At 36.5% G+C, this 12,216-nt stretch overlaps 1 protein-coding gene across 4 annotated transcripts in view; it reads right to left on the reverse strand.

The window, feature by feature from the left end:
• Window positions 1-652: 652 nt before the first annotated feature.
• The window catches only part of TSNAX (translin associated factor X), a 38,229-nt gene continuing 26,665 nt past the window's right edge, over window positions 653-12,216 (reverse strand). For all 4 annotated transcript variants that reach the window (XM_063082778.1, XM_063082777.1, XM_063082780.1 and 1 more), the window contains exons 5-6: window positions 6,206-6,333; window positions 653-2,412 (exon numbers count right to left, since the gene is read on the reverse strand). In XM_063082778.1, coding sequence (XP_062938848.1) covers window positions 2,035-2,412; window positions 6,206-6,333 — 506 coding nt within the window. In that variant the 3' untranslated portion in view covers window positions 653-2,034. The remainder of the gene's footprint in view (window positions 2,413-6,205; window positions 6,334-12,216) is intronic.

The following is a 12,216-nucleotide window of genomic DNA, read 5'->3' on the forward strand; positions in this document are numbered from 1 at the left end:
TTGTCTGCTGATATATGATTTAAAAATGGGTTTCTCAAATAGTACCAAGAACTGTCAGCCTATGTTTCCTATGAAAATCTACTATCTTTTAAAGCTTGGCTGGTGAGATCTAAGTATTCACTTTTTTAAAAGATCGTAACACATGTAATTCCTTGCTGAGGCTTAAAGGGTCTGAATGGAGGTCTATTATATACGTAAATCAGAACCCCCACTTTTTTTATTATTATTATTATTATTATTATTATCTGGTTCAAAATTGCTACAAAAAGATAGTGGTGAATTATACTGAATATTATTTTGAAAGAGATACTTCCTAACCCACTGGCAGTAGTGGTCAGAACAACCAGGGTTTCAGCCAAGAATGAAAAGATGTTTGTCTGCTAATTTGCTAATGTGAACAGTGCTAAAAAGCAAAAACAAAAAAAACACACACACACAACAAAGAAGGAAAACCAATATCTCCAACAGTTAAAAAAAAAATTCCATTTTAAACATCTGTAAAACATTCAATAATCCATTATTATTTTACTTTTAACATAATAAGTTTAACTTCATGCGGTAGAAGAAAAAAAAACTATGTAACGGGAACGACTCCATTTCAGCAGTCAACAGAAAAACCAAAAACCACCATCACCAAAACAAACAAACCTAATTTATTAGGCAAGTGTATGTTTTATTTTCCTTTAGGTGACATTTTTGGAAAATTACATTTTCAAAGAATCAGCCCTTACAAATAGAGCTAATCTTTCCAAAAATAAAACCCAGTATCTAGATTCTTAAAATTCAGAAAACCAATTGGAAACGTCTGGTTGTCAGCCAACAGTGTCATGCTCAAGTGAGTTTCACAGCACAAGTAATAATCTGTAAGTTCAGCAGGCAAAGTATGACTACAGACTGTTACTGCTATTATCAACTGTGCCGACAATTGTCTTATTGCTGAATTGTATGTGATAAATTTTCTTTGGCAACTTTAACTTGTCAATTAACACCACAGGACAACTATAAAGGTTTGGATTAACTCAGTATTTCAAAACATCACTGTAATTATTTAAATATAATTTCTAATAGATGCTAGACTAGGAAAGCCTCCAAACATGCCTAATATAATGACAAAAAAATTGCTAAATGATCACTACTAAAAGCTTTTCCATCATATGTACAAGAATATTATTCAACTCAACCTCACCAGTGAAAATATTAGAAGGTTAGCTCCAATTCCCTATCAGATCTTCTGTGATAAAGAACAAAAAATAAATGATGAAACTACATCTGGGTACCTGTCAATTTTTCTGGAAGGCTATTTCATATAAATTCAAAATGGCCTAAAATTATCCAGAATATAATATAAATTCTCACTATAATACCTCATAAACTTGTACTGAAAGCATATTGATAGCTTGTTAGTTTTTAATTCTTTTTTATTTATTTATTTTTTTTTGTCGTTTTTTCGTGACCGGCACTCAGCCAGTGAGTGCACCGGTCAGTCCTATATAGGATCCGAACCCGCGGCGGGAGCGTCGCCGCGCTCCCAGCACAGCACTCTACCAAGTGCACCACGGGCTCGGCCCTAGTTTTTAATTCTTATTCCATGGAATAAGCCTATGTTGGAGGCTTGGCACAATATTACCAAGAAGTTTAAGAATTCTCTTCTACATATAACAAATCACCAACTTGAATTATAATTGGCTTCCACTAAAACTACCACTCCCAAATTCACACAAAGTAAATTAAAACAGGTGTGGCAGAAAGCACACACTGAAGCATGTTCACATTACAAAGATAAATGATGATGGTTAACCAGCAAAAATTCAAACAGGCATATATGCAAACATTTGTAAGCAAACTTTCATGAATAAGATATAAGAAATGATTCATTTGGATCATTTCATGTACAGCTTGTATGCAATTTAAAACAAGGTCAACTAAAAACATTTCTATGTAAAAGCCACAATAAAGTCAAATGAAATACTAAATAACAGTCTTACAAATTGGTCTCTCTAAGGAGTTCTCCAGAGAATAATAAGTTGTGTTATTCTAAGAAATACCCTCTTCTTGATCAATCATTTCTGTTTTAACTGAAAACACATCTGCCAGCATGTGTTTTGGAATTTCTGAACCTCTGACTTTCAAGGCATAGCAAGCATTCTCCACTTTGGCCAGACTTTGTTTCAAGGTATACAGTTTCTTTGAAACCTCATAAGGTCCAGTGTTGCCAATAAATGAAAACCCATCATAAACCTGACGTAAAAACTGGCTCACTTCAAAGGGGGTATCAATGTCCCCATTCCCCACACTGTTAATACACATCCGCATCAATTCTCCAGTTAAATCAGCCACGCCCAGGAGGTAATCAACAGGTGTGACTTTCAGTCTCCAAGTACCAAACTGGTTATCCTGTGCATCAGAGGAGGGCTGGTAAAAAACAAAACACAACACAACACACACACAAAGAAAACACACTGTGAAAGAGTGAATATGGCAAGTGTCACATTTACTATAAAGTACAAAATCAACAGCAGATCAGTCATTCTAATCTTTAAATAAAGCCATCTATACTGCTTAATAAACCATTTGGGATGCCACGAGAGGAATCCATGGCCTGGGGAGGGAGCTGAACGAGATAATTTCAGGATAATTCTAAAATCTAATACTGTATCATCATAAAACCAACTACTTCCAACTTCACTTGATATATGAAATAAAAACATTCTTGAACAAGGCCTAATGACTTTACTGCATGACAACCACTGATTTAAATAAAAACTTATAAGCCCCTCCAAGTTTGTGATCCATTCCTGCTTCCTTTGCTTCCCATCTTTCCCTACTGAGCACTGACCACCACAATTTATTACTCTCTTGCTGCACCTGCGATTCCCTTAGACCCCTCTATTTTTTACTGCATCTGCCCAGCAAAAACAAAATCGTGAATCAATACTAAATTTATTTGGTAGTCCCTTGTTCAGGAGGCTGAGCACCACTGAGTTTATAATAGTAATCGCGACTACATAGAATTTGTACTGCTATAAATTACTCACCAATCCTTGTACTTATTCTTACCTGGTTCTCTCTCCAGCCTCTTCAAACACTATTCCACACCTTTACCACTCTCTTCAGTCCCCTCTCAATCCCAAACCTCTTCACTTTCAGCAGACAATGCTGTGTAATTTCAAGACCTGGCTGTTTGCCAGATCACCTAGCACAATGCTCTCAACTACTTTATCACTAACAAAAAAACCCTTATCTATACCTATATCCATCTTTACTTCTATGCTCCAGTCTCAGATGATGAGTTGCCCCTCCTCTTGCCTGAAGTTAACTCACCCAAATGACTCTGACCCATCTCTTCCCACCTCTTCCAGGAACTTGCTTTATAAGGCATATACCCCTGGGCAAGTTATTTCATCTCTCTAAACCTCAGTTTCCTCATCTGTAAAATGGGATAGCAATACCTACGTCAGAGGCTTATTTTAAGAATTAAATGAGATAACATTTACCTAATTCTTGGCATAATGCCCAACAGAGTAAATACTCAATAAATGTTCACTGCTATCATCATTACCATCACCACGTAAATCTCCTCTCTCTACACCAATTTCTGTCTCTCTATTGGGTTCTTTCTGGTAGAGGTGATGCCAAAAATGTTATTAAAAGGCTATCTGGGACTTAGCTAGGTGAAGATGCAATTACATCAGAGGGTAGTGTAGGCAGCAGGAACTGCAAAGACATGCAGGTAAGAACTGTGTTGTATATTTGAGGAACTAATGAGGCATTTCTTAAGTTTAAAGAGCAGTACAGGATGAGACTAGAGAGAGGGACAGAATGTCATATTAAGGAATATGAACTTACTTATAAGTAATGAAGAGTCTCTGAGAATTAAGCAAGAAAACAGCAGAGTCAAATTTAGGTCTTACTAAGATCACTCTGGTTGCTGTATATACAATGCATAAATCCTAGTATTGTTTGGACTGTTCTGAGACCATCTGGTCCAATGCCCTCATCACAGAGCATAAGAAATAAGCTCCAAGAAATATCACAGGATAAGTACCTGAAGCCTGCTTCCCAATCATTCTGATGCCTTTTAAACTATACCATGAAAGTACCTGCTGTGTTTGTTTCTATTAACTATTCAGAGATCTGACATCTTTTTAGAAAGGGTTGATTGTGACTGTGGTAGGTGCATTTCATAAGCCATTTATAAAAATAAACTTTGCTTAAGAAAACATTAATGTTCTCTGTTTCTAACCATTAGACAGAAGAATTTCCATGGTTATAAATAAGAAGTTGATTTTGGAGGAAAAACCATGTTAAAAAATTAGAAAATTTCTACATTTCAACTAATTGTCAAAGAAATAAATTCTGCTTTACTAATAATGTATTATTACTAGGAAAAAGAAAATTACTTAAAATGCAGTTTTTCAAGATAGACACTGAAGTATTTAGGGGTGAAATATTGTAACAACTCTAATTTACTTTGAAATGATTTAGCAAAAGGGCTGAGCCCGTGGCGCACTCGGTATGCACGCAGCGCGGCGACGCTTCCGCCCGCGGGTTCGGATCCTATATAAGAATGACCGGTGCACTCCCTGGCTGAGCGCCGGTCACGGAAAAAAAAAAAAAAAAAAAAAAAACTGACTGAAATGATTTAGCAAAAAATGAAACCATTACTGAATTCCATACAGTGAGTGTATGGACATTCGCCATGTTTCTATTCTCTCTACTTTTCTGCTTTTGAAATTCTTCGTAATAAAAAGCTTTTTTAAAATATTAAATTTAATGGTTTTGGCAATCTTCTCAATAGACAAGTTAGAGCAAAATACTTTTCCCTATCAAATTCTCAGAATTTTCATCATCAAGAATCTTTGGCACTAAAAGGAAAAATTATTTGTGAATGTGGTCTCAACATATGAAAACTGTACATGAATGTTATGGCACCATAACCTCAGGGTAACTTAGTACCTAAGTCCTAAAAAACCAGTTCACTTACTTAGTATTTCTCTGCCTTTTCCCCAATATTTTCATTTTGATTTAGAGAAAACTTGAAAGGAAAGTATGGTACTTCCTTAATGTTATTTAAGAAGCAGGGCCAAAAAGCTTACTTTACTTCTTTGTGTAATTCAGTCTTCAACAGATAATCAAAAATATGAAAAAATTTTACTTCTGAAAATGAATTTCCTCCTTACTAAACTTATAATTGAAAAAAGTTGAGAAAATACATGGCTTCTTTTATATATGCAATGCCAACTTAGTCTCATTGTGTAATATTAACATTTTAGTTGCTATACAAGGAAATATTATTTCTATAGCTTCTTCCATCTCCTGCCTACCTATCCTAAGTCTTTGAGTGGTGTTTAAAAATATAATAAAAGGAAAAAAAAGGAGACCAAAAAACTGTTCAAAATCAGTGTCTCTGAAATTATCAAATATTCAAAATAGCCTACCTCGTTGCCTGTTTATTATATTTTGAAACCCAGGAGGAAAAAAATAGCATTTGTTTAAAAGTCAAACTGCAAAAGTTTCTCTTTTCTGAATTCAGAGGAGCTACATAAATTTCTGATAAAGTATTCCGAACTGAGTGATTAACAGCTCTCACTTTATAACATCTACTTTATAACAACAAACTATTGAGTACTTGTGTGTCAAATGCTACACACTGCCTAATTAAAAACCTTTAAATCAAATCCTTTAAAACAAACCTTTGAGGCAGGTGCCTGATGCAAGGGGTCCCTGTAGCACACTTTGAGAAGCACTGGCACGGCAGACAAGGGCACAGGCATGGGTTCAAACACCTGGTAAAATCTTAGCTCTGCCACCCTTACTAGTTGTGTGGCTTTGGGGAAATTAAACTCTCTAAAAGCCTGTTTCCTTCTCTGTAAAGTGGGGGTAATCATTCTTTCCTCATAAGATTAATAAAACGATTAAATGAGATAGTGCTTATAAAGGGCAATATATAGAAAATACATAGTAAAACCAAAATCAGAGTAAACACTCAATAATGCTTTAGGTGAAGAGTACTACTTTTCCCAGCCTACCTATAGTTGTTCAATAAACTAAATAAAATATTTAAAAAGAATATTTCTCTAGCTGAGAATCTATGAAAGAATATCCCCATTTCAATCTTCTTAGCATTACAAGCCCTTCAATCGCCTACAGCCATTGTGCTATCACATAAATTATATAAGAGTGAAATATCATTTTAAATTCTCACGGTCTTATTTTCTTTCTCATTGTCGTCTGTTGTAAATATCAACTGCTTATTAATTTCATCCATACTGATTAATGATCGTGTTTTGATGAAGTGCTGAAAAGAGACAGCCTCCACATATTCCTGCAGTCCTGAAAAACCAAAGAAAATCACTAAGAACAAGCACTAAATTAACCAAAATGTCATAATAAAAAACTTCAGATTGATGATCACCACACTCAACAACAGTTTAATGGATGCTATTACACTGTCGCACTGGACTTGATACTTCAATCACCTGGGGATAGAGGACGGGGACCCGCACTGAGCACAGCAACACATTCCTGTGACTGCTTGAATGCAAAAGTATTCGGTTTCTTTCCACTTCATGAGTCATTAGTCTTAATCTACTTTTTCCTACAGAGAAGTGTCAAAGATTTTAAGAAAAATAATTTTAAGAATTTAAGAAAAGACTTTCATAAATTCTGGTAGGCAAAATTATCCAGTAAATTATTTTTTGCTTCCTTAAGCAGCAAAATAGAACAATGATTCAATCAAATGAGACATAAAATTAAGGATATTTGGGTCTTTCTTACAATTTTAATAGGTAAAAACACTTTAGATAAAAGTATCAATATACAAAATACTGCTTGTCTTTTCACACTTCAAAATGGATCTAAGAATACTAGAAAACTCCTTTCTACTTCATTAGTTTAACTTGAAAAATAAATAAATAAATAAAGCTAAGCAATACAATTTTGTATCAGATCAAAATTCTAAAACATTAGGGCCGGCCCGTGGCTCACTTGGTCTCCCAAGTGTGGTGCTGATAACACCAAGGCCACGGGTTCAGATCCCTATACAGGGATGGCCGGTTGGCTCACTTGGGAGAGCGTGGTGCTGACAACACCAAGTCAAGGGTTAAGATCCCCTTACCAGTCATCTTTTTTTTTAAAAAAAAAGAAAATTCTAAAAAATTCACCTTGCATTAAAAGTAAATTTTGGTAAAGATCAAAACAGTATAGAAGACTTTGGATCCCCGAACTAGACAACTGCAAAAAAAAAAAAAGTACGAGAAATACTTTTTCAGGTGTTTTAAAACAACTAAATTCTATACCCACAATTTTCAATGTTATTTTATTATGCCCTTAATCTATAAGACAAAACAAGGAAAAATTACCTCTTAAAATAATTATCGTTATCACCAGGTTAAGAAACTTAGTCTTTTTGAAAGATTTATTATAATAATAGCAAGAGGAAAATGAATTTCTGATAAGGAAAAGAAAACTCAGAACTTAATAGGATAATCAGTATTTAAGTTGTCTCTAACACTTCTGATGACAGAGTCCAGCTGCCTACACTACCTGACACTACAAATCAAACCCAAGGAGGCTGACAGCTTTGGGGTAATCCCATAAAATGCTGTGTAAGGGTCAAGGACACTAATGGAAATGGATGACCTGGTGCTGATAGTGGCAAGAGGAAACAGAACTAAGTGAAAATACCCTGACTCATCTTGAGCTGCAAATGATGTCAAAGTAGAGGTCAGAAAACAGGTGCCTTCAGCAGACAGAACAACTGATAGAAAAGGACAATTTGTTTAATAAACCATAGCATGCTGAGAAATTAAACATTAACAGGCTCAGTTTAACAAAACAAGTAGCATCACTTACATTTACAATCAAAAATATTTTTGTAAATTTTACTTTTATGAATAGATGAACACTACTTTCCCCTTCTTAAAGGAAATCTATATTTCTCATTTCCTTCCAGAGATACTTCATGCATACAAAAGCAAATACTAAAACTTACAAATTGACAATCACATCTCTAAATATGCTCTAATATGGTGAGCCTCTTATGAGTGAACATATGTACAAAGATTTATGAACAAGTATGTGCATCATCACAGTCACTACAGCAAAAATAGGAAGAATCTTAAAAGACTAATAATAGGTGTGCCACTTGTCAATTTACTGTCTCTCAGCTACATTATCTCAGACAATGCAGGTGGACCCTTGAAACATTTCTCATGTCAGCTGGCAAGATCCCAAGCTTTGCTGGTAGACAGTGCTAGGAGGTCAAAGGACAGTAAAGAGGAAAGAGGTCTCTTCCTGGTTCTAGTGTGTCCCTCTTAGCAGCCTTCTAAATATGGGGCAGCCAGCAGCTGAGACAGCCAGCCAGCCACAGGGGGCATCTCCCTGGGGACAGACTCTTGTACTCCAGAGAACGGCTCTCCAGGGAGCTGCCTCCTTGGGTAGGGAGATCCATGGCATGGCACCTCTCCATGGACAGCTTCCCAGAGAGTTCCATCAGCACAATCCCTCAGCGAACATCTCTGCCACCCAATGGGCCAGCGGGGGGTTCTTCCAACTTTGTTACTTCCTTGGGTGATCTGCCTCCACCCTAGGGGTAGTGGCTGCTCTTCTGTCTGATATTCTTGTACTCTTTAGAGTTCTTGTTTCCTTTTATTAGGTAATTCCCCCACACAGTTAAAAATTTTTTACATTAAACTTTCCCTGTTCAAATTACTGTGTAGTTTATGTCTCCTGTTTGGACCCTAATGAATACAACAGGAAATTAGGAAATAAATAATGGTATTATTTGTCCTTCACTCTTATTACCTAGAGGAGGTGTTCCATCTATTTTTTTTTTTTTTTTTTGCGGCTGGCCTGTACAGGGATCCAAAATTTGACCTTGGTCTTATAACACCATGTTCTAACCAACTGACCTAACTGGCCAGCCTCATCTTCCAAGGCCAGTCACTGTACGAGGCTCAAGCTCAAGAACTGAGCAGGAAGCTTACTGTGGATTCTCTCTTCAATATACTGGATGCTCCGCCTTGTGTCCTCTACCAGATGTTTACTGTCAATCTCTCCCATCCACCGACCTTACTTTCCTCCCAACTACTGCCCCATCTCTCTCCTCCCCTTCAGAGCTGAATTCTTGAAATAGCTGGTTATATTTCCTCGGTAACTTCATCTCACACTTCTCAGCCTACTTCAATCTAGCCTGAGCCCATCTCTATAGAAAAACAGCTCTCACTAAAACTACCACACAAGTCTAATGGACGCTTTTCAGTCTTAATCTTAGCAGCATTCAGCATTTCTGACCACTTTCTCCCTCTTTAAACAAGTTTTCTTTGGTTTCTGTGACAGCATCATCTGGCTTCCCATTTTTCTATCTCTCCAGCCATGTCTTCTCAGTCTCTGCCTCTACTAGCCCTTGGTTCTCTCAAGTTCATCTACAATTGGTTTCAATGAACCCTGCTGTTCCTCAACTTCACGCCTCTGGTTTAGGGTCACATATATCCAAAAGCACACTTGACATCCCTAGCAGAGAGACCTCAAAATCAACACATGAAACACTGAACTCACAATCTTCCTTCCAAACGTAGTCCTCTTAGTTTTGCCAACTCTAAGCACCTCCTGGGTCTCCCCATCCATTCCTGACCTCTTCTCACCCATTCTCACAATGCAGACTGTCTGCCTTTTTAATACATAACTATGACCACATCACTCCCCTGTTTAAAGCCCAGTTTCCCACGGCTCTTAGAATACAGAGCTAAATCATTAGCTTGGCTTATAAGGACCTGCTTAATTACTCTCACCTATACTCACAAGGTTACATTTCCAAAATGGGTGCAAACCCATGTCTGCATAATGTCAGAATTGCTCTTAAAACCCTTTAAATCAGTAAAATCAAGGCTTCTGTGTTCCCTGTGATATGAATTTTTCCTACAGTTAGTATAAATCACTACCTTCTTCAGTATTTCAAGGCATAATCCTGTCCCCAAATTCTTAACAGTTGGCTTACATTTCAGCAGCATATTGAAAAAAAATAGCAATGCTATAATATGTTAGAATCAAACACAAGTGGCAAGTTGCCTGTCCTACACATGGCAGTTGACAAGGGAGGGAGAGAGCATAAAAACTAAGACCGTCTCCGTTGAAGGTCTCACACACACATCTGCCTGGGCCTTTGTGCTAAGACTCAATGACATCACCAAGCAATCATCATATCAGGTTGATAGGCATAAGCCACTGTAAGCTCATGACTGTCCTGTTCAGTGCTATATCCTAGTGCCTAATATGTGCCTTTCATGTAACAGACACAAAAACATAATTGAATAAGGTATATCCATTTGTCAAAAAACTATACATTATGTTTTAGAAGAACATTTAATAAATAGGAAAATGTCTGTTGTGAAAAAATGCAAAATACGATGGGTACAGAGTTTCACTCTGGAAGGTGAAAAAGTTCTAGAGATGATGGTTGTATTGGTTCCACAACAATGTGAATGTACTTAATGCCACTGAACTACACACTTAAAAATGGTTACGTTATGTATAACACAGTAGAGTCTTCTTTTTTAACATAAGCATTTTTAGCTATGAATTTCCCTATCAACACTGCTTTTGTTACATTCCATAAGTTTTGGCATGCTGTATTTTCATTTCAAATACAATCTCTTTTAGGCAGCAGATGTTCAACAAGCATTTGTCTAAAGTATCTATGACTGAATATTTGCTATTGATCTGGTTAGACAAAAGATAAAAAAAACACTGCCTAATATATCAATGTTATGAGGTTAAGCTTTTACTGCTTTAGTTTTCTTAAAGTGGCATAAATGTTTTATAAAATGGTATTAACTTTAGAAACACATTTGGTAGAAAAAAAGCCGGATCCCTCCACCAGGATAAAAAGCTGTTTATCCTACTCGTTAAATTTAATATTATTTCCTATGTAGCTATTTATGAGATCACAAACATTTTAGAAACAAGATACTACTAATTTTTCATGTCATGCAGCAGTAACTTGTTGCAAAAACAAATGACATTCTTGTTTGGGTGGTATATAATTTAGGTTCATTAAGATGGGTGTTCGTTTTTTTTGTTTGTTTGTTTTGTTTTTATTTCAGTAGGAAGAACAGTTAATAATATTCCAAAATTTCAAATATATCTGAGGGCCGAGCCCGTGGCGCACTCGGGAGAGTGCGGCGCTGGGAGCACAGCGACGCTCCCGCCGCAGGTTCGGATCCTATATAGGACTGGCCGGTGCACTCACTGGCTGAGTGCCGGTCACGACAAAGTCAAATATATCTGAAGTCATTATGTAAGTTGTCCTGGAATATGTTTGATAAAAGTTACTTCAGAAATGAGGTGGACAGTTCTGCTCCATAGGAATTAGGTTTCATGCAATACCACAGACCACAGATAAAGTTCAAGGACATCTGGCCCAAAACACTGAAAAGCATTTTTGGTCACGTGCAGGTAAAAGGATGTTTAAACAAGTTATGTTGCAACTTGATGAAAAGGACATCCGCTATTTTCAGTGAATAATCCCCAAAGTGAAAATTAACCTACTGCTATATTCCACCAAACAATGCCTTCCCCTTCTTGCCTTAGACTTGGATGAAATCCAATTAGAATTATTTACAGAATCAGCTGCCACTAAGAAAGAAGTTTGTAGGCTCCTTTTTATATAATTTGTTATGTTTCTCCTTGTTCCCTTATTAGAATATGTATAGGGAAATCCAGCTAAAGCCTTCTGATTACTTTTACTTATTCTTGTAACATTTAAGCAATATACATCCTAGTCTAACTATCTATCAAAAACTACATATAAAGGTAAATAAGACAGAGGTTTCATTATTAATTCAAATTTCACGTCTCAACTTTCTTTCCAGGCTTTTAATGCTTTTGTACAAAATTTTGAGACGTTTACTATACGTCTCAGCAATCTTCTAGATATAGACCCAAGAGAACTGAAAGCTTTTGTTCACACAAAGACTTGTCAGCAAATGTTAGTAACAGTATTATTCACAACAGCCAAAAAGTGGAAACAAAACAAGTCCATCAACGGATAAACAAAATGTGGTATATCCATACAATGGTCTACTGAAACCATCTAAAATCAGCTGCAACTGGTTTTATGCCCCTATCTCAAGTTATTTCAAAGTCATCTTTCAGGGTGTAAGCTCAGTATGCACAGAGAGAAGACCTGGGCCTCCAGAAGACCTCAAGCAGCACAGA

Source organism: Cynocephalus volans, chromosome 18 (genome assembly GCF_027409185.1).
Source record: "Cynocephalus volans isolate mCynVol1 chromosome 18, mCynVol1.pri, whole genome shotgun sequence".
In the NCBI taxonomy this organism is placed as follows: domain Eukaryota; kingdom Metazoa; phylum Chordata; class Mammalia; order Dermoptera; family Cynocephalidae; genus Cynocephalus; species Cynocephalus volans.